At 43.6% G+C, this 23,398-nt stretch overlaps 1 protein-coding gene across 2 annotated transcripts; it reads left to right on the top strand.

The window, feature by feature from the left end:
- The first annotated feature begins 2,896 nt into the window (after positions 1-2,896).
- On the top strand, positions 2,897-18,946 carry LOC124114485 (tyrosine-protein kinase Lyn-like). 2 transcript variants are annotated; one of them, XM_048399959.1, is made up of 12 exons: positions 2,897-2,989; positions 4,451-4,595; positions 5,835-5,934; positions 7,574-7,666; positions 8,517-8,608; positions 10,875-11,027; positions 11,681-11,827; positions 13,148-13,271; positions 15,364-15,520; positions 16,357-16,495; positions 17,457-17,588; positions 18,414-18,946. In XM_048399959.1, the coding sequence occupies exons 2-12, from the start codon at positions 4,463-4,465 to the stop codon at positions 18,623-18,625; spliced, it is 1,482 nt and encodes a 493-aa protein (XP_048255916.1). In that variant the 5' UTR covers positions 2,897-2,989; positions 4,451-4,462; the 3' UTR covers positions 18,626-18,946. The 2 variants fall into 2 exon arrangements, with proteins under 2 accessions (XP_048255916.1, XP_046331023.2); XM_046475067.2 differs by having other exon boundaries at positions 4,451-4,586.
- Positions 18,947-23,398: the final 4,452 nt, after the last annotated feature.

Consider the following 23,398-nt stretch of genomic DNA (forward strand, 5'->3'; position numbering starts at 1 on the left):
AGCAAGCAAGCAAGCAATCTCCCATGGGAATTTGTAGTTTTTGCAATAATAATATTATTATTGAAATACGTACGTCTTACAAAAACTTTCCAGTATTAATGCATCAAAACAACGTCTGTCTCTTCCCATTTCAGACACCGCATGCACCGCATGCACCGTGAAGGGGTGAAAAGCAAGAAATCCTTATGGCCCTCGCTTTGTTGGTGACGTTCCTACCCGGATGCTGTCACTTCCGGTGTAGCAAAACTGAACACATATATCTTGTTTCAGGAACTAAAGAGCATTTCCGGTTCAGTTCCTGTTTTTTCCTGGTGCGAAAAAGAGTTGAACAGTTTATGACATAGTTATTGCAGGAACAAGGACAAACTGTAAGACAAATACGAGAACCTTTTGGAACACAGTACCAATAAGGAGATTGTCTTAGGCTGACATTTTTCCATTTTTTTTTATATATTACTGTTTTGGAGTTATTTCAAACGTTTAGGGGGGGGGGGGGGGCACGAGTGGCACAGTCGTCTAAGGCGCCGCGATTCGCTGTGCAGAGTTGCGTCCCTTGGGCACGACAGAAAGCTATGACTGTGGGTTCGAATCCCGGTTCGCCCCGATTATGTTTCTAGGTTTGTCAGCACCATACCCGTGCTCGTGGGTTTCACCCAAGTGGAAATAGTCTGAGACCTGCATCATTTCGGGCTTTCCTCCCTCATTAAGCTGACATGCCGCGATATAACTGGAATACTGTAAAAAGCGGTGTTAAACCCAGCTCACTCACTCACTCACTATTTAAAACGTTTGGGCACGCAGGTTTATCAATAAATCTATTCGTACAGAACTAAATTGTGGAATCGGTGAGCGGGTGAGTGTGAATGGATTGGACGCCACTTTTAGCAATATTCTAGCAATGTCACGGCGGGCGACACCAGACATTGGCTTCAAATAACCAGGCCAATCGGGAGTCGGGTTCGAAGCTGCCAGGATGTCAGTGTTTTTATCCCCCGCCCAACAAAGTTGGCGGGGGATATAGAAACGGGCTCCGTCCGGCCGTCCGGCCGTCCGGCCGTCACGTTTCGTTTCCGGAGCATTACTCAGAAAACTTTCAATATATTTTCATGAAACTTTGCAGGTTTGTCAGGTACATGCTGACCTGGTGCCTTTTGCTCTTTAGAATTTTTAGAAATTTATATTTTTTACGTGTCCATGGCAACAAGATGGACTTAGGTTCCAAACTCTTCTTTTTTTTACAATTTCAATGACAAGTTCCACCTCGGTTAAAAAAGGTTAGGGTTTGTTTGGATTTAATTGTGTGATAAATTCTGCAACAGGGGCGGGGGATATAGCCACGTTAATGGCAAACTCTTGTTAGATTGGTATCCCATCCGCGCAGGGCAAGTATATAAGACGCATGTCAGGTCGGTAAGGCCTCGAATCCTCCAGGCCTTCTATGCCTTTTAGAAATTTCCCATTCCAAAACTTTCGAATAACAACGAAAATGAAGTAATCCTAATTTACTAAAGCACACTTCCAGTGGAGGTATTGTACGACCACTTCATTCATTTGCTGCTACTCACAGTGAGTGAGTGAGTCAGTGAGTATGGTTTTACGCCGCCTTTAGCAATATTCCAGCAGTACCACGGCGGGGGACACCAGAAATGGGCTTCACACATTGTACCCATGTTTGGAATCGAACCCGGGTCTTCGGCGTGACGAGCGAATGTTTTAACCACTAGGCTACCCAACCGTCCCTCATCACTACCTGCAACACTATCTATTGCCACATAACGTTACCAAGAACACGGAAAGTCCAATACCACATATTCATACACCATGAATCATGCAGATTTACTGTTGGGAACGGTTGCAGAAATCAAACTGTCTAGATACTTAAAGAGAAACTGAGGCCAATAGTAGAATCCAATATAGCCGCTGTTGAGAGTGAGAGAGAGTGAGTGAGTGGTGCTGTATTTAATGTTGCTCATATTACGGGCACTAGCATAATGATGGGGGGAAATATAATAACGTATGTTACAGATGTGTGCCACCTTGGCAGATCAAGGACCCTAACAGATGTGACTCAAAACCACGACAACCAGATCCTGATACGGCTAAGGGGCGTAACTCTCCATTGTTCAATCTGTTCCTCAAAACGAGTAAGCTACTGACACTGGGTTCTTGTTCTCGGGAAATAACTCATGATAAACAATATTGAATACTGGAAATAAGTAATATTGAGTAGAGTAAGGAGGCTTGTTGTTGTTACAGACATCAGTCATCAATGTTCCAGCTATACCACGGCGTAATTTAATAATCGAGTTTGGACCAGGCAAACGAGTTGTTGATATCATGAGCAATATCTCACGTCGTCAGGTACGATGACACACGATCAACCGCGAGCATGGTACTTGTTGTTACCCTGCCTGACGCTCGATATATAAGGGGTTAAAACCAGGACTGATCGCCTCGGATTCAGTATTCTGCGTTTCAGTGTGGTATTCATATTAAACTGCACCATGGTATCTCAGTGGGCTAACACTATAAAATCGGCACTCGCCTGGGCTAGTGCAATCAGACACGCACGCACGCACGCACGCACGCACGCACGCACGCACACGTCGTTACGCGACGTTAAACCCAATTTCACCTCACCTAATGTATGTACTGAAAAGTAAATCAAAACGAGATAACATAGTGTTACCAATGATGTTACCATGTATATCACACACTTAAAAATACATCATCTTCATGAGAGCTTAGGTTGATATACATGTTCCATAAATAAAAACTTAATGACTTGTATTGTATATACTAATGAGGCCTGAAGTTGCAACACAACAGACCATCTGACAAGTAAGTGTACTATTAACCGGATGTCCTAAGTGTTACCGCATGCGCCTAGCGTGGTGTTTGCCCTGTCAGATAACGGCAGTTCCGGTCACAGGACGAACGCCAGCAGTAGCCTTCCTCGTAGCTGTACATAGCGACTGGGTCGGGCAGGGTGAGTACATGTAATAGAACACGCCATGTTGTAACGAACAGTGTCATCTCACTGACATATATTGTTCAATGATGGAAAAGAACGGGGCCATCTTTAAAGTCAAGCGTTTATATTTAAGAAATAAACGACTCGTGGTGGTTCTTTATCGAACAATAAAACACTGCTGCGTTCCTCGTGGTTTATTCACCCGGTGTTTAATTGTACGATAAACAACGACCACGGGTCGTTTGTTTCTTATATGAGATATCAACATTATGTACAGCCTCTTCAAGGGTGTTGATAAAATGTACAAGCTTTAAAAATAGTTTCCCATATTTTAATAATGATGACTCACTTTTCTGAATCCGAACCGGACATGTCGGACTATTCCATTTTAAGAACAGGCGGGTTAAGTTTGGGTTTAATCTCCGGAAGTGACGTCATGATGGAACAATGTTTTATCGTGAAATAAGCCACGCTTCGTTATTCATTGTTCTTTGTGATTATCGCGTACTTATCTTATATAATCATTCAAACAGCGATTGGCTTGCTCTGGCTTATTGTACGCAATCTAGGTGATCGGAACTGAAGGCTGAAACATGACGATGGTGGTGAATATATCTGCATCATGTTCGAGGACATGTCCGTCTCTCATTTCAATCCTGCACTTATATCCCACTCTTCACAGGCTTTTCTTGTTCCCTGTGGATATATTGTGCCGACATAAGGCATGGTTGCTTAAACTGATGGTAAAAACCAGAAGGTTTGTACATCGTTACCGTAAAGACGCTCAAAAGATACAGTATTAATAATTCATATATTTCTGAGCCGTATTTTGAAGCTGTAGTAAAAACTAAGACTGGATTGACCTTCAGGGTTGACCTTCGGGGTTGACCTACTGGGTTGACCTTCGGGGTTGACCTACCGAGTTGACCTTCTGTCTTGACCTTCAGGGTTGAACTACTGGGTTGACCTTTTGGATTGAAACGTCGCATTTTAATAATATAGAATAGGAATATATCGAGTTGAAATCCACAATTCATAATTATCGTCAAAGATGTAGAGATAAGTGTTTCATCTTGACATGTATATGTGAAAAACATCGTGGAGCAGCGAACCCTCACCTATCATCTCTCTATTCCCGTGATCCTATCAAATATCTTTGTTTGTTTGTTGTTTTACGCCGCACAATATTCCAGCTATATGACGGCGGTCTGTAAATAATCGAGTCTGGACCAGACAATCCAGTGATTAAAATCATGAGCATCGATCCACGCAATTGGGATACGATGACATGCATCAACCAAGTCACCGAGCCTGACCACCCGATCCCGTTAGTCGCCTTTTACGACAAGCATAGTCGCCTTTTACGGCACGCATGGGTTGCTGAGGACCTATTCTACCCTGGATCTCCACGAATATCTTTGTAAACGTTCTTGTATATAACAGTAATGTCATATCAACATGTATCATACACCTCAGGTAAAAGGAATCATGGGGAACAAAATTACAAGAAAGAAAGGGAAGTCAAAGGTCAAATCGAACCCTACTTCGGAATGTTCCTCGGCTCATGATCTGGAGGCAGCTCGCAGAAGCCTGGAACCCAACATTGGCGATGGTATCGAACGTACTAGTTTTTGTTTGTTTGTTGTTTAAAGCCGCTCTCGGCAATATTCCAGCAATATGACGACTGTCTGTAAATAATCAAGTGTGGACCAGACAATCAGGTTTTTTCCATCATAAATATCGATCTACGCAATGGGGATACGATGACATGCATCAACCATGTCACCGAGCCTGACCACCCGATCCCGTTAGTCGCCTCTTAAGACAAGCATAGTCGCCTTTTACGGCAAGCATGGGTTGCTGAAGACCTATTCTCTTCCCGGTTCTAACGTACAAGTATACGTCCTAGTATACCAATAATAAATATTGTACAGCTAAGTTATGTATTTAATCGTGTTTACATATGTGATATGAATATATTATATATGTATAATCTTGTATACATTTGTGATATAGCAGTAGTATATGTAATATATGTACAAAAGAGGGGCAGTATGCCGAATTTGTTATGTAACTGAAAATTGAGAAATGTTGTTAAATTTGATTATGTCTATTTTACCATCACTCATCCCTGCAACAGGTTGTAAAATAGAATCTGTGTCTGGGTAATTGTGCGTAAAATGTGTTGGTTCAATGAAGACAGGGGTATGAAATGAATTTGCAACCACGTTGAAATGTTGTATATTTGACCCGAAAAAAATGAAATTGATTGGTTTTCAAAGATAAGATGTCTAGATACCCATCAACAGGTGTGTATTATGCGAATTGTCTTTTTTAAATTTTTTAAAGTTTTAGATCAAAATATATATGGGTTTTTTAAATTAACATTTAGAAGTATACTTTGAGTGCTGACTCAGTGCTAGTACAGTTCATGTTTTGGATATAACATATGATAAAATGAACTGAGAGGTATAGTTTCTTTCACCCCTCGTTATAATCTCGTTACATATGTGATACAGCTTTGGTATGCGTGACATTAAGTATACATGCGTGACATTGCTTTTATGTTACTCCTTATTCACTCCAGGGCCCGCTTGCACAAAGCGATCTTAGCGCTAAGATGATCGTAACTCCCATACTTTAACATAGGCTTACAATAGTCGTAACACTAAGATCGCTTTGTGCAAGTGGGCCCAGGTCTATACAAAAATACTGCATGTGCCTATAAACATCTTTGTTCTTTGCTGAACTTCTCACAAAGCAATCTATTAAACCAATACATTGAACTATCGTGTAAACTGTTTCTGCATTTTATGAAAAAACATTTTGAGTCCGAAAGCGCAATTAAATATCATTTCAGAGATTAAAGACTGTACAGCACTATTCGACTTTGAAGGCTATCATGAATGCGACTTGGCCTTCAAGAAGGGGGATCACTTCTACCACGTCCGCTCTTTGCGGTAGGTCTTGCTTGTGTAGCAGGGCGTGGAGTCGTCCGACAGATGACATCCTTACCTTGTCAGCTTGTTGACGGTGTTAACCTTTTTGGTCATGTGGACAAGGCGTCCGACCTCGGATCAGAAGGTCCGTGGTTCGAATCCCATCACGGGACTCGGAAATTTTATGGCCGCTCACTTGGCGCCCGTCGGGTACCATACATTGGCGCCCAACGTGGGCCTGAGCCTGTTCATATTACATGAGCAAAATAAGCCTCAGTGCCCTACTTTGCGGCCCGGGACGTGCCTTCTGTTGACGGGGTTAACCTCTTTGGTCATGTGGACAAGGCGTCCGACCTCGGATCAGTGGGTCCGTGGTTCGAATCCCATCACGGGACTCGGAAATTTTATGGCCGCTCACTTGGCGCCCGTCGGGTACCATACATTGGCGCCCAACGTGGGCCTGAGCCTGTTCATATTACATGAGCAAAATAAGCCTCAGTGCCCTACTTTGCGGCCCGGGACGTGCCTTCTGTTGACGGGGTTAACCTCTTTGGTCATGTGGACAAGGCGTCCGACCTCGGATCAGTGGGTCCGTGGTTCGAATCCCATCACGGGACTCGGAAATTTTATGGCCGCTCACTTGGCGCCCGTCGGGTACCATACATTGGCGCCCAACGTGGGCCTGAGCATGTTCATATTACATGAGCAAAATAAGCCTCAGTGCCCTACTTTGCGGCCCGGGACGTGCCTTCTGTTGACGGGGTTAACCTCTTTGGTCATGTGGACAAGGCGTCCGACCTCGGATCAGTGGATACGTGGTTCGAATCCCATCACGGTACTCGGAAATTTTATGGCCGCTCAATTGGCGCCCGTCGGGTACCATACATTGGCGCCCAACGTGGGCCTGAGCATGTTCATATTACATGAGCAAAATAAGCCTCAGTGCCCTACTTTGCGGCCCGGGACGTGCCTTCTGTTGACGGGGTTAACCTCTTTGGTCATGTGGACAAGGCGTCCGACCTCGGATCAGTGGGTCCGTGGTTCGAATCCCATCACGGGACTCGGAAATTTTATGGCCGCTCACTTGGCGCCCGTCGGGTACCATACATTGGCGCCCAACGTGGGCCTGAGCATGTTCATATTACATGAGCAAAATAAGCCTCAGTGCCCTACTTTGCGGCCCGGGACGTGCCTTCTGTTGACGGGGTTAACCTCTTTGGTCATGTGGACAAGGCGTCCGACCTCGGATCAGTGGATACGTGGTTCGAATCCCATCACGGTACTCGGAAATTTTATGGCCGCTCAATTGGCGCCCGTCGGGTACCATACATTGGCGCCCAACGTGGGCCTGAGCATGTTCATATTACATGAGCAAAATAAGCCTCAGTGCCCTACTTTGCGGCCCGGGACGTGCCTTCTGTTGACGGGGTTAACCTCTTTGGTCATGTGGACAAGGCGTCCGACCTCGGATCAGAAGGTCCGTGGTTCGAATCCAATTACGGGACTCGGACATTTTACACTTGTATTCCCATGTTTTAACAACATACAAAACCTACAGGTAGAACAATACTGAATGTGAAACTTGACACATACATATCATATTCATATGATTGATGTTGATAACTTCCTATTTTAATTCTAAGTGAAATATATTTTCCAGGGATCGAGATGATTGGCTGTTGGCGACACATTCGAATAGGCGAGATCGAGGCTTCGTACCACGTGACTACGTCTCTGAGGATTCCGTGCCAAGGTAAAGACACATGAATTCAGATCTGCTAAGCCACGTGACAATATCACAAGGTGAATGTTTGGCTCTAAGGAGTTGGTGTTCTCCGAAACGGAGACCCAAATATTAGTTGACTGTCAAGCAGTCTACAATCTGTGCATTACACAGTCTACTTAACTATACATATTTTAACACTACATGCCCCCTCCTGTTAGATACATGCCTGCATGTGCCACCTTTTGAACGAACGTTAGGTTATCAATTGTAATATAATAGTTGATAAGACAGTGATAACATTCCTACCAGCTTATATTCTCATGAAACTGTATAGTTGGTTTGTTGGTTTGTTGTTAACGCCGCACTCAGCAATAGTCCAGCTATATTACGGCGATCTGTAAATAATCGAATCTGGACCAGACAATCCAGTGATTAATATCATGTGTGAAGCCCATTTCAGGTGCCCTCTGTCGTGATATCGCTACATTCCGCGTAAAACCCAACTCTCTCACTCACAATTACAGATATGTTATTTTTAATTATTATTATTTCATTAAGTATGTCATTAGGAAATGAAGAGGCGTTGGGGTAGCTTAGTAGTTAAAGCCGAAGACCCGGGTTCGATTCCCCATATGGGTACAATGTGTGAAGCCCCTTTCTGGTGTACCCTGCCGTGATATTGGAATATTGCTAAAAGCGGCGTGAAACCATACTCACTCACTCACTATTAAGAAAGGAGACATAACTGTAAAATTATGGACCACAGACATCCTTGACACGCCACGCAGGGTTAAACTGACTTACTAGGAAGACGCGAGGGACTATCGGATCCGTGATGGGAGATGGAGAGTTATCTCCATAGATTTTGTCTTTGCAGCTACTACAGGACAATGGGAAAGCTAGAACGAGAACGACTCTTGCTGAGTGAGGGTGTATCGGACGGAACATACATCATCAAACAGGCTTCAAGTAGGAAGATGCATGTTATTAAAATAATATTATTTAGCAAATTCAAAATACCATGCGGAGAACATCGTATTATTTCCAATGCTTTAATTAATACTTCACGTGGTATTAGTATCTCAGTGGAGCGGAACTTCACATAGGACAGACAAGCTCTGGCTAAGGAGATAATATACAATATAGTTTGATTGTTGATATAAGTTCCTGTGAACCTGCCCTCACGCTGCTCATAATGTTATCTTGACACTCCCGCTGTTCATGTCGTCACCAAAGTTCTTTCTTGGTGTTTATTCACTGAGGATGTTCGATCGAATTCTTGATGTTCTGACATTTTCAGTGTTTATTGTGTCATCTCTACAAGCATCTTCCCGAGGCAAGGGCGTTATCTGACTATAAAAGACCAGTTTCAACCCTTCCCGAACCAGGCTGGAATTCCTGGGCTCGATCGTAGCGCCACCAGTGGCTATTACGAGTTATGTCCCTTCTATGCCTCTCCTATGGACCAATCAGATTCCATCTCTCGTTTCACTTGGCGTGGTCTGGTATCTGTAGACCTTGGGGTGACGTAATCTGGCATCTGTAGACCTTGGGGTGACGTAATCTGGCATCTGCAGACCTTGGGGTGACGTAATCTGGCATCTGTAGACCTTGGGGTGACGTAACCTGGCATCTGTAGACCTTGGGGTGACGTAATCTGGCATATGTAGACCTTGGGGTGACGTAATCTGGCATCTGTAGACCTTGGGGTGACGTAATCTGGCATATGTAGACCTTGGGGTGACGTAATCTGGCATCTGTAGACCTTGGGGTGACGTAATCTGGCATATGTAGACCATGGAGTGACGTGATCTGGCATCTGTATACGTTAGGGTGATATAATCTGGCATCTGTAGGCCCTTGGGTCATGTAATCTGGCATCTATAGGCCTTGGGGTGACGTGATCAGGGATCTGCAGACGTTGGGGTGACGTAATCTGGCATCTGTAGGCCCTTGGGTCATGTAATCTGGCATCTATAGGCCTTGGGGTGACGTGATCAGGGATCTGCAGACGTTGGGGTGACGTAATCTGGCATCTGTAGGCCTTGGGGTGACATAATCAGGCATCTGTAGGCCCTTGGGTCAGGTAATCTGGCATCTGTAGGCCTTGGGGTTGACCTAATGAGGGATCTGCAGACGTTGGGGTGACGTAATCTGGCATCTGTAGGCCTTGGGGTGACCTAATGAGGGATCTGCAGACGTTGGGGTGACATAATCTGGCATCTGTAGACCTTGGGGTGACATAATCTGGCATCTATGTTCTGGATATTTATTTCGCAGCTGAGTACGTTCTTGGAATTTATTTCGCAGCTGAGTACGTTCTGGATATTTATTTCCCAGCTGAGTACGTTCTGGGAATTTATTTCGCAGCTGAGTACGTTCTGGATATTTATTTCGCAGCTAAGTACGTTCTGGATATTTATTTCGCAGCTGAGTACGTTCTGGATATTTATTTCGCAGCTGTGTACGATCAGGATGTTTATTTTGGCAGCTGTGTACGATCTGGATGTTTATTTCGGCAGCTGTGTACGATCTGGATGTTTATTGTGGCAGCTGTGTACGATCTGGGTGTTTATTTCGGCAGCTGTGTACGATCAGGATGTTTATTTTGGCAGCTGTGTACGATCTGGATGTTTATTGTGGCAGCTGTGTACTATCTGGATGTTTATTTTGGCAGCTGTGTATGATCTGGATGTTTCTTTTGGCAGCTGTGTACGATCAGGATGTTTATTTTGGCAGCTGTGTACGATCTGGATGTTTATTGTGGCAGCTGTGTACGATCTGGATGTTTATTGTGGCAGCTGTGTACGATCTGGATGTTTATTTTGGCAGCTGTGTACGATCTGGATGTTTATTGTGGCAGCTGTGTACGATCTGGATGTTTATTGTGGCAGCTGTGTATGATCTGGATGTTTATTTTGGCAGCTGTGTACGATCTGGATGTTTATTGTGGCAGCTGTGTACGATCTGGATGTTTATTGTGGCAGCTGTGTACGATCTGGATGTTTATTGTGGCAGCTGTGTACGATCTGGATGTTTATTTTGGCAGCTGTGTACGATCTGGATGTTTATTTTGGCAGCTGTGTACGATCTGGATGTTTATTGTGGCAGCTGTGTACGATCTGGATGTTTATTGTGGCAGCTGTGTACGATCTGGATGTTTATTGTGGCAGCTGTGTACGATCTGGATGTTTATTGTGGCAGCTGTGTACGATCTGGATGTTTATTTTGGCAGGTGGGTACGTCCTGGACGTCCGCCACACAGATGCAGTAAGGGAGGAGACTGGAGTGAAGAGGTATAAGATCCGAGAGGGCAGAGACAAGTCCCTGTTCATTTCTCCGCAGAAAACGTTTACGTCCGTCACCCAGCTCCTGGATTATTACACAGGTAATCGGCGGCGCATGTTTCACCTGGAATTATCCGGGGTTACCAAAATACAGTAAACAGAGACTGCAGTAGTGTTGGGGTTTTGTGGCGACTAAACTGCTGCTCTCTCTACATCGAGAAGTGTTGTGTTGGGTGGTTAAAGCAACTATGATGCTGGTAGCGAGGGATACAAAGAAATAAACGCCTTTCTTTTTTAACCCACTGTTCCGTGGAGATTATCGGCCGAAAATGAATAGTTCTTCTCTGTTTTACACGCAATCAATAAAGATCTATAGAGGATACGTTTCGATTAATTTCCTATCACGTTCTTTCATGCTTTGTTTGTTTTGTTTGTTTATTGTTTAACGCCGCCTCAGCAATATTCCAGGTATATGACGGCGGTCTTTAAATAATCGAGTCTAGACCACACAATCCAGTGATTGACGTTTTGAGCATCGATCCACGCAATTGGGATACGATGACATGCATCAACCAAGTCAGCGAGCCTGACCACCCGATCCCGTTAGTCGCCTTTTACGGCAAGCATGGGTTGCTGAAGACCCATTCTACCCCGGATCTTCACGGGTCTTCTTTTATGCGCCAAAAGAAAGGAATAGACCATCGTTTACCAAAATAAGTTGCTTAAATGATATTGTAAATATATATGGTTTCAGAAACTGACGGATCCATGTGTTGCCGTCTACAAGAATGTCTTTCACCGCCTAAACAAACAGTTGGGGCCAGGGACCTGGACACTAAACCTGCGTCCCTCGTCGTCATGGACGACATCGGCAGAGGCACTTATGGACAAGTGTTCCAAGGTAGTATGCACATCTAACTATGAACGCCAAACACCTTCGTTTGGTTTCATATACAGTAAACTACAGTCATAACGAACTCAAAGGGACCACTAAGTTTAGTTCGTTATAACCGTTGTTCGTTATAAGCATATATACAGCATATACACAGCAAATGGCCGGGACTAAAAATAAGTTGACATTTAATCGTTACAATGACAGTGATGCGAAAATCGGTTCCATATATTTGGGTCACATATTGCAAACTGACTTCCCTTTCATATATGCATATTAAGGGCATACCTTTTGAAGAGGACACGTGAAGATCCGGGTAGAATAGGTCCTCAGCAACCCGTGCTTGTCGTAAAAGGCGACTAATGGGATCGGGTAGACTAACATCTAGTCTCTGAAATGAACACATCTTACATAAAAAAACAGTTGTTCAGTTATCTTAATAAAAATATAATAAAAAGGAGCCCAGTGACTCTCTTCATTTTCAGATACTGCAGTGATCTAGACTTGCCAAACATTATAGACTTGCATGGGCTGTATTTGATATATATTCGTATCAGGGTCTGTAAGACAGACTAGGGATCGGGTGGTCAGGCTTGCTGACTTGGTTGATGTATGATATCAATCACTGCATTGTGTGGTCCAGACTTGATTATTTACAGACCGCCGCCATATAACTTTTAAAGAGTACATCGTACATAAGGTGCCGAGCATTTGATAGTCAAGAATTTTCTGGCACAATGTTTTTTGTTCCGATAAAATCCCATGCCCCAGCCCCAAGCCCCCAGCATACAGTCCCCAGCCCACAACCCCCAGCCCCCGGCATACAGCCCCCAGCCCACAGCCCACAGACCACAACCCCCAGCCCCCAGCATACAGCACCCATCCCACAGCCCACAGCCCACAGCAGACAGCACCCATCCCACAGCCCACAGCCCACAGCCCACAGGCCCCAGCCCACAGCCCACAGCGATCCTCCGGAAACCCAAATGGTGGGTGCTTAAAGGTAAAATCGTCATTTCTTTTTCCAGCATACTGAAAATATTGTCAGAATGTACGATTTTACAGAGTCGGTTTCAACCTTTTAAAACATTGATTTCCAACATTCCGGGTTGATCCCCAGACATATACTTGTCGTAAGAGGGGAGTAAATGGATCCAGGAGTTAGACTCGATGACTTGGTTGATCACTCATCCTACCCTGACGGCATGGGACGAGGTTGCTTATAATATAAATCACTGGGTTGTCTTGTCCAGACTCGATTGTTTACAGGTCACCGCCATATAGCTGGAGTGCGGCATTAAACAACTAACATGCTCTTCTTTGCAACAGGGACCATGAAGGGGGCGTTGTCCGTGGCTATAAAGCTGGTCGATATGGAGATGTTTACCTCAGTAGCACCAGACATCCTCATGTTGGAAATTAAGAGAGTGTCATTGCTCCTTTCAAATAAAAGGTAATTATATAATTACTGAATACGGATTCTGAAAAACATACTTCAACCATAAAACCACAGCTTGTTTACATATTCTGTTATCGTCCCGTCATAAGAAGATGCCATAACTTTAGCAATGTGTGTCAGTGTATATAGAATATTTAAAATCGAAATATTCCCCTGGGGATTCCGGTAAGAATTATCCCCAGCAACCTTTGCTGGGTGTCAGGGGTGACTTAATGGACCGTGTTGAGACTCAGTGACTTGTTGTTTGCGTGGCTTCGAACCACGACAGCATTGATCGTTGCTCACTATATCGATCCCTGGATTTTGTGGTCCAGATTCGAATATCTACAGGTCACTGCCATAGCTTGAATATTGCTGAGTGCGTTTTTAAACAACAACAAAGAAAGACTACAGCGTCCGTTTGTGTTACTTTGCTCATGTAAATTAATTTGATTTGGGTCTGCAGTCAAAATGCGATTAAGCTATCCTTTAAAGTACAATAAGTACGGGATAGAATAGGTCTTAGGTCTTGTCGTAAGAGGCGACTAACGGGATCGGGTGGTCAGGCTCGCTGACTTGGTTGAAGCATGTCATCGATCCCAATTGCGTTGATCGATGTTCATGATATCAACCACTGGTTTGTCTGGTCCAGACTCGATTATTTACAGACCGCCGTCATATAGCTGGAATATTGCTGAGTGCGGCGTTAAACAACAGTATAGCTTTTTTATTTCCTAAAGTTACAGTGTAAGGTGTAAAAGGTCACTTTGTATAGTAGTTTCACAGCGGAATGGAGCGGAACGCAATGGAATGAACCAAAGACTTGTTGAACTGGGTTTGGAACCGTACCAATTGATGGCGTTGATTCCCAATCTTCAGGCTTATATTTCATATGAATTTTGTTGTCATGTTCCACAAAACAAAGATCATTTGGAAAATTGACATGCAAAAGAGTAAATATTACCACGTATTTGCTATTCTTTCATGTCATGTTTACATCTCAAAGGTTTACTTTAGGAGTAGGACTTAGTCTTAGGTAGAGTTACTAGCGTTGTATGAAACTAACCACACGCCACCCCTTAGTTGGAGACCCGTGAAGATCCGGGGTAGAATAGGTCTTCAGCAACCCATGCTTGCTGTAAAACGCGCCTATGCTTGTCGTAAAAGGCGACAAACGGGATCGGGTGGTCAGGCTCGCTGACTTGGTTGAAGCATGTCATCGATCCCAATTGCGTTGATCGATGTTCATGATGTCAACCACTGGTTTGTCTGGTCCAGACTCTGTTATTTACAGACCGCCGTCATACAGCTGGAATATTGCTGAGTGCGGCGTTAAACAACAAACCAAACCAAACCCTTTGTTGGAATGATGATAGACATGAAATGCTCTACTTCAGTCATTCATCTCTGTTCTATCCTTTCATCGTTTCATCGTCACTATATGGCTGAGATACTGCCGATCTGCCGTTAAATATTAACTCTCACACTTTCATCGCATCTTCCCGAGGCAAGAGAGTAAACTGACTATAAAAGTCCACCCTTGCCGAACTAGGATGGTATAATGGAGTTAGACTTTGGATGGACTAACGAGTCTTGGCATAATCCAATCAAAATCGCGCAATATAATCGAAATCCGGTTCCTAAACTGTCGTTCAGATTTCGGTAGATTGCATGATTTGCAAAGCATGTGCACCGCCAACTCGTTGTCAGCAGATATTTTCCAAATTTTCTCATGTTTTTAACCAAGGTGCTCACGTGATTTGATTCACTTCGCGATGTGAGGCCCGTTTTATCACAATATACATCTTGATTATTGATGAGATTGTCTTGACTGGGCCCCGCCATTTTGTTTGAAGCAAATGCAAGTGATACGAGAGGTGGAATCTAATTGGTCCATAGGAGAGGCATAAAAGGGACATAACACGTAATAGCCACTGGTGGCGCTACGATCGAGCCCAGGAATTCCAGCGTATTTCGGCAAGGGTGGAAACTGGACTTTTGAAGTCAGTTAACTCTCTTGCCTCGGGAAGATGCTTTCATCGTTTCTGAAAGGATAATGTTAAATTCTTTTTCAAGTACTGAGTCATTGCTATTCTTGAAATGATAGTTCCAGATTTGTACAAATTCTGGGGGTCAACATGATCACCACCAACATGTTCCAGCTAGTCTCGGAGTTAATGGTTGAGGGCAACCTCAGAGATTTCCTACGTAATGACCAAGGGCAGACAATCCACTTCCAACAATGCGTGAACATAGCCAGCCAGGTAAACGGATTAAGTGAACATTATTGTGAATCGCACACATTTTAAAAGTTTTGAAAAATATACAAAGCAGTTCTCAGGGGGGAAACATCAGTGAGTGAGTGAGTGAGTGAGTTTGGTTTTACGCCGCTTGTAGCAATATTCCAGCAATATCACGACAGGAGACACCGGAAAATGGGCTTCACATATTGAACCCATTTGGGGAATCGAACGACGTGACGAGCCAGCCCTCCAACCACTTGGCTACCCCACCGCCCGGGGGAGAAACATCAAATTTCCACAAGTAATGGAGATGTTCGTGTCTGCATATGAACTGATGAAGGAACTCGGATGGTGGTTGTATCATTATAAGGTACAAAAAGTATATTAGCCATTTTGTTGGTTTATATTCAACATACAAAAGTGGAAATATCATGACTTATGTATGTGTATTTTTTTGTGTAGAAAAATAACATATTGTAAATTTGTTTGTTGTCTTGGTGATGTACCTGAATCAATAGTGAGAATAGTAAATAATATTTCACCAACGACCTTGATGCCATCTGAACTCGAAGTTAAACAAACCCAAAAAGGATTCGGGTTAGAACTGACCCCTAGTAAATTATGCTTGTCGAAAGGGGGAGCCACATTGGATAGGGAGGAAAGTCTCTGCGACTTGGCTGATCGAATGTCTTCGTGCCCGGTTGGTGTGGATGATGCTTAGAGTGGGGCTTGTCTGGTCCAGGCTCGATGGGTACAGGCCGCCGTGATACAGTTTCATTATTGATGGTTGCAACGTAAGCATCATCCAATCACAAACTCTATTTTCCTAATATTGCTTTTATACGTTTTCTTTTCAGATATGTGAGGGCATGGCTTTCCTCCAAGAGCACAAGGAAAACCTAAACTGTGGACTGAGATGTACCAGCGTTCTTGTCGGCGAAAATCTAGGGATTAAAATTAATTCTTTTTCACTTGTTAAAGCACCTTTCACGAGAGGTATGTAATGTTTCCTATCTTGAGCACAAGCTCTGTTTATAATACCAAATCCTTGTCCATATGTATTTAGATAGTGTACTGTTAGTATGATGCCGTGAAGATCCGGGGTAGAATAGGTCTTCAGCAACCCATGCTTGCTGTAAAAGGCGACTATGCTTGTCGTAAGAGGCGACTAACGGGATCGGGTGGTCAGGCTCGCTGACTTGGTTGATGCATGTCATCGATCCCAATTGCTTGGATCGATGATCATGATATCAATCACTGGATTTTCTGATCCAGACTCGATTATTTACAGACAGCCGTCATACGGCTGGAATATTGCTGAGTGCGGCGTTAAAAAACAAATAAACAAAGACAGGCGGAAGTAATATTTGACACATTTGTCTTAAGAGGCAACTAAGTGGATTGTGTGGTACCCTGAAGGCGTGGTGAGGTGAAATTGGGTTTAACGTCGCGTCCAAGATTATTGCACTTATATAGCGACGTGCATGTACGTGTGTGTGTGTGGCTGCTTGTACTAGTCCAGACAAATGCCGATTTATAGTGCTAGCTCACTGAGATACCATGCCGCAGTTTAACATGAATACCCCACTCAGACACAGTATACTGACTCCGCGCCGACCAGTACTTGTTTTAGCCCCTTAATGCCGAGCGCCAGACAGGGTAACAACAAGTACCATCTTTTAACGTTTTTTGGTATGACGCGGCCGGGGATCGAACCCCGGACCTTCCGCTCTCCGGGCGGACGCTCTACGGAGGCGGTCCTGAAGGCGTGGATGTTCATGAGCTCACTGAATTGTCTGGTCCATAATCGCATTTTTAGAGACAGCCGCAATTTTTTATTCGGCGGGTCCATGATCTGAGCATCTATGAGACCCTATCCTTAAGTAATATGAAACATTATTTTAACTTTTCATTGTGTAGCTGTAAATATTTTGTGCGTATTTCATAACCCTTACAGACAACCAAGCTCTCCGCTGGACCGCCCCTGAATGCTTGAAGGAGGGCTGCGAGTTCACCCCCAAGTCTGACGTTTGGTCGTTTGGGGTTGTCATGTATGAGGTCATCACGTTTGGAGGTCTGCCGTTTATAGGTTAGTGAGTGAAGAGAAGTCCAGTTAGGTTACTGGGTGTCCGTTTAAAGTGGCTACTCTATCTCGAAGTAGTGAGTGATTCAGTCGGGTGTAACGCCGCTTTTATCAGTATTTCAGTTATATCACGGCATGCCAGCTTTTGGAGGAAAGCCCGAAGTGATGCAGGTCTCAGACGTTTACCACTTCCGTGAAACCCGCGAACACGGGTATGGTGCGGACAAACCTAGAAACATAATCGGGGCGAACCGGGATTGGAAACCACAATCATAGGTTTCTGGCGTGGCCAAGGGACGCAACTCTGCACAGCGAATCGCGGCGCCTTAGACGACTGGGCCACCCGTGCCCCTGTCTCGAAGTAGTGTATGGTCGTAGGCGATTAGGGACGGTCAGGTAGCCTAGCGGTTAAAGTGTTCGCTCGTCACGTCGAAGACCCGGGTTCGATTCCCGACATGGGTACAATGTGTGAAGTCCATTTCTGGTGTCCCCCACCGTGACATTGCTAGAATATTGCTAAAAGCGGCGTAAAACCATACTCACTCATTCACTCACTTGGCTGAAAACAGTCGCCAAAACAGTGCAAAGTTTAAGTCTAAAACACAACTGTAATACCCGCATCAGATATATCACCATCGAATTACCCTTACTTGTTTGTCAGAGCTTTCGCCACCACCAAACATGGGGTATACTTTCTTTTGCCCGGCAGTTTACTTTGATGGTTTTCCAACACCGAAATGAAACAGATTCGATGAAAAAATAATTTCCTTCCTGAACTTATTTCACATTTATCAAAAATGGCTTTATGATGATGATGATTATTTGCTTCAGAAATACCCCCAAAGGACCTGATGTCATATATAGCAAGTGGGCAAATCATGCCACAACCTGTAAGCGGGATCCCTTACGATGAGGACTTCTGGTATGGCGTCATGCAAAAATGTTGGGATCTGGTCCCAGAGAAGCGGCCGTCATTCGTGGCACTGAATAACATGATGGACAACTATCGCTGTAGGCTGAGTCGAGTGCCTTACTATAACTGATTAAAGTGGATAAGGGATTTGAAAGATGACAGCAACATCTAAACAATGGCAATGTTCTAGGGATGTTTCTTGTGACGACAAAAGAAAGGAACGTAGATAAGAACAATGGAACCCCGTTAATGCGAACCGTACCGATCCTCGGGAAATCGTCCGTATTAACATATGTCCTGATGACCGAAACGTTGTTACGAAGTAATGTACTCTGTGTATACATGTACATGTATGATAACATCCATGGAGTAAACGTCCAGATAGACAAGTTCCGGACTATCGGGTCCGGATTAATGAGTTTAAGAGTAAATAAAAAAGATTGCAAGTGATTCCGTGCCATTTGATTGGCTAACCAAGCTTTTTTGGCGTTTCTCTCCTTAACCTAAAAAGAGACACACCCACTAACGGACTATTGATCGACTGATAATGGCGGTGAGGTGAAATTTGGTTCAAAGTCGCGTCCAAGATTATTGCACTTATATAGCGACGTGCATGCACGTGTGTGTGGCTGCTTGTACTGGTCAAACAAAGACAGGCGGAAGTAATATTTGACACATTTGTCTTAAAAGGCAACTAAGTGGATTGTGTGGTCAGACTCGGTGACTAGGTTGATTTGCAAGTACGTACCCTGAAGGCGTGGTGAGGTGAAATTGGGTTTAACGTCGCGTCCAAGATTATTGCACTTATATAGCGACGTGCATGTACGTGAGTGTGTGGCTGCTTGTACTAGTCCAGACAAATGCTGATTTATAGTGCTAGCTCACTGAGATACCATGCGGCAGGTTAACATGAATACCCCACTCAGACTCCGAGCCGACCAGTCCTTGTTTTCGCCCCTATATGCCGAGCGCCACATTCGTGACAAAAAATACCATCTTTTCACATCTTTTGGTATGACGCGGCCGGGGATCGAACCCCGGATCTTCCGCTCCCTGGGCGGACGCTCTACCACAAGACCACGGAGGCGGTCGACTGATGATGGAATGAGCTGAGCTTGTGTTTCATTGCATTGAACGATCTTATTGATTTCGAACTACTGTCTCGAACTACTGTTTTGTGAAGTCTGTGAAGTCATTATTGTTGATGTATATATTTATTAGAATTGACTTTTTAACATACACATGCAGTATAACAGAAAACACGGGCGGAAAAAAAATATTCAAATTACAGCATATTCCAAACAATCGTGAATATGTTTTAGGTGCCTCAAGGCTCTGTCCTTGGCCCAATACTTTTCACCATCTACACCATACCAGTAGGAGATACTGAGCTCTTGATCATCAGCTCTAAACAGATGCAGTCCAAAGTACGATTTCCTGGTTTGAAAATTGGGGACTGTACGGTTGAGCAAAACTCTTGTGCCCGAAATCTAGGCGTGATCATTGACTCAACACTCAGTATGGATAACCATGTAAGCAGTATGTGCAAGACAGCTTACTTTCACATCAGGAACATCAGACAGATAGCAAGATACGTAGACACAGCATCAGTCAAGTGCCTAGTCCATGCATTTGTAACATCAAGACTTGACTATTGTAATAGTCTTCTGTATGGTACCCAGGAGCAGCATCTGGATAGACTATAGCGTGTGCAAAACACTGCTGCCAGACTCATCACACGGAAGTCAATGCGTGAACACATTACACCCGTCCTGAAAGAGCTGCACTGGCTACCTGTGAGACTAAGGATCGTGTTCAAGCTGATCATGTTTGTCTACAAATCGATCCATGGGTTATCCCCAGTATACCTCCAGGAACTCACTGCCCTTTACCAACCTGGCCGAACACTGAGATCTGCAAACAAACTACAGCTTGTTGTTCCACCAACCAGCAGAACAACATATGGCGACAGAACCTTCCGAAAAGCAGGTGCAACTCTATGGAATGCACTGCCAATTGATGTCAGGGGATCTGAAGAGGTCAACACCTTTAGATCAAAACTCAAGACCATCCTCTTCAAAAGAGCATACGACTGAGCGCTCTTGAGCAGGCAGTTGTCTGGATAAGTAGCGCTATATAAATGCGTAATTTAATTTAATAATTTAATAAGGTGTTTTTTTCTCTATATATGCCATCTTCCCAAGGCAAGCGTGTCCACTAGCCTATATCAAAGCCTAGTCTCTACCCTTGCCACATCAAGGCCACTTTTCTTGGCTCGACCCTGGCGCCTCCTCGCGTAGATCACGAGTTGTGCCCCTTGTAATGAAAACGCGATATCAAATCAGATCGCTGTTTTTTTCACTACCATACTTGACGACCTAGTCGATCAGATAACGAAAACATTCGCGATTTCATCCCTGACCACAAAAACAGAGGCAATCGTTTGGGGGTTTAAAGAAGAAAAAGACTTGTCAACAAAGACAGGCAGCGGTAAATCACTTTTATACGAAGGTGAACCAGTCGTGGATGTGAAACGTTCTCTGATTGGACTCGACATGTGCGATATTCCAATCATATTTAGCACAGGAATGTGGGCTTGATGTGGCAAGGGTGGAAATCAGACTTTGATAAAAAATCTAGTGGACGCTCTTGCATCGGGAAGACGTATATAAGTGGGCGAGTATGTTTTTACGCCGCGTTTTGCAATACGTCAGTAATATCCCGGCTGGAAAACAAGACATGGGCGTTGTTCCCATGTGGAGAATAGAACTCAGGCGTTACGAGAGGACGCTGTAACCAGAGGGCTACCCAAGGGGCCTTTAATATAGGAACTTACGGAATATGATTACCTGATACCTTATTCCGTCACTAATAATCAGAATGTCACATGAGTTTGCATAATTAGTCGGATTTTACAACAAAAAATTGTTATACAGGAAGTGTAATGTGTAGATAGATATACTATTTTCCATCTTAACCTGTCAATCAATACGGAGCCATCATTACACACACCGCCTTGTGTTCTGCAGGCAGTGGGGTCTTGCAGGGCCGTTGTCACGACGCTTGTGTCTGCATCCTCTTTGTTTGTTTCTTTCTTTGTTGTTTAACGCCGCACTCAGCAATATTCAAGCTCTATGACTGCGGTCTGTAAATAATCGAGTCTTGATCAGACAATCCAGTGATTGATATCATGAGCATCAATCCATGCAACTGGGATACGATGACATGCATCAACCAAGTCCCGATCCCGTTAGTCGCCTCTTACGACAAGCACAGTCGCCTTTTACTGCAAGCATGGATTGCTGAAGACCTACTCAACCCCAGATCCTCGCGGGTTGTGTCTGCATCCAAGAAATGGATTATGTCACACGGAAGGGCGTATTTAGAACCGACGCTGATTCTAAACAATATGATTTAAACATGTTTCTAACACCAACAAATGTTTTAAACTTTCTTCATTTTACAGCGTTTCATGAGAAGAAATATCAAATTTCACATTCTACATATACTTTAACAAATGTTATATTCGGTAAAACACTTTCTTTGTGAAGTGGGGCGGTCGGGTAGTCTGGTTGTTAAAGCTTTCGCTCGTCACTCCGAAGACCTGGGTTCGATTCCCGACATGTGTACAATGTGTGAAGCCCATTTCTGGTGTTCCCCGACGTGATATTGCTGAAATATTGCTAAAAGCATCGTAAAACCATACTCACTCACCCATTCTTAGTGAAGTACAAATTCTAGTACTTTTTTTTACCACTTTCTAAAAAGGCATTGTGTATTGATACAACTACAGCTGGTCACCACGAAAGCCAAGTGGTGTCACTTAGGTAGCATAATTATATTTTTCCTTAATCGAAATTGCTCGGTATTTCAATTATTGTTATCTCGATTTTCTCGCATTTTCGATTATTTATCGTTATTTCAAGTTTATTTTAAAAAGTCGAGGCAACGAGGAAATAATCGAAATAACGCCAAATAATCGAATTTTTTAAATACACTTGAAATAACAAGAAAATATTCAAAGTAATGAGAAACAAACTCCAAGTAACGAGAAATAACTGAAATTGCGAAAATACAATCGAAGTAACGAGAAAAAAATCGAAATTTCGTGAAAACATACAAACAATTGAAATTTCGATTTTAAAAAAAAAATTTGCGGCACCATTTTGCTTTTGTAGGTCACACCCGTTAACAGTGGTCTAAACAATAGCCCGAAACATCATTTACTCAAAAGCAAAACGGAAAGTATGTAATATATCATTTAACAAGGAAAGAGTCACTTGGCTCTTCAAGTGCGATTGTTCTCTAATTCTCTGTAATAATTATATAACGCTATGTGGCTGTGGGCGTTATATACAACTATGATTTCATTATGCCGTGGTCCACTTGTAATAGTTTTCGAAAACGTCCTTGGAACTGATGGGTAATTGGATATAAAGTACATGCATTTCTACTCTCTTTTTTAAACAATTGTCTACATAGCTTAAACTCTCCGATATATAGTTATTTGTTTAGTTTAGTTTAATTAAAACCCTGAAATGCAAGATATTTGTTAGAAAGTTTACCACAATAATGGGAGAGGGGCGTCAATTGCAAAGCTTCGCTCGGCGACCACGTGGCCTGAATAGGCTGCTACGATCATTTACTGTGAAATAACCGTGTTTATCAAATTCAGTTTGTAAGGGAGGTAATCGCATAATGGTGTAAGATGCAAAACAGGAATTGAATTGAAACTAATGGAAAGCCAGGATAAGTTGAGTTGAGTTGTGACCTGACAATTAACCCCGTATGTACGAGGTCCGCCAAACTAGCGCGTACCATTGTGAAGAAAGGGGTAGCGGGTGGACCGCGACAAGTAGTACGATTGATATGTGTGTGTGTCCTGTCTCGGCTAACAGCGAGT

The sequence above is a fragment of the Haliotis rufescens genome, unplaced genomic scaffold, assembly GCF_023055435.1.
Source record: "Haliotis rufescens isolate VD_foot unplaced genomic scaffold, xgHalRufe1.0.p SCAF_2, whole genome shotgun sequence".
Classification (NCBI taxonomy): domain Eukaryota; kingdom Metazoa; phylum Mollusca; class Gastropoda; order Lepetellida; family Haliotidae; genus Haliotis; species Haliotis rufescens.

Excerpts from the sequence above, each read along its gene's own strand:
- LOC124114485 (XM_048399959.1), top strand. The coding sequence starts at position 4,463 with ATGGGGAACAAAATTACAAGAAAGAAAGGGAAGTCAAAGGTCAAATCG. Across the intron at positions 15,521-16,356 it reads GCGTGAACATAGCCAGCCAG|ATATGTGAGGGCATGGCTTT; the intron begins GTAAACGGATTA and ends TTTTCTTTTCAG. Across the intron at positions 17,589-18,413 it reads TGGAGGTCTGCCGTTTATAG|AAATACCCCCAAAGGACCTG; the intron begins GTTAGTGAGTGA and ends TATTTGCTTCAG.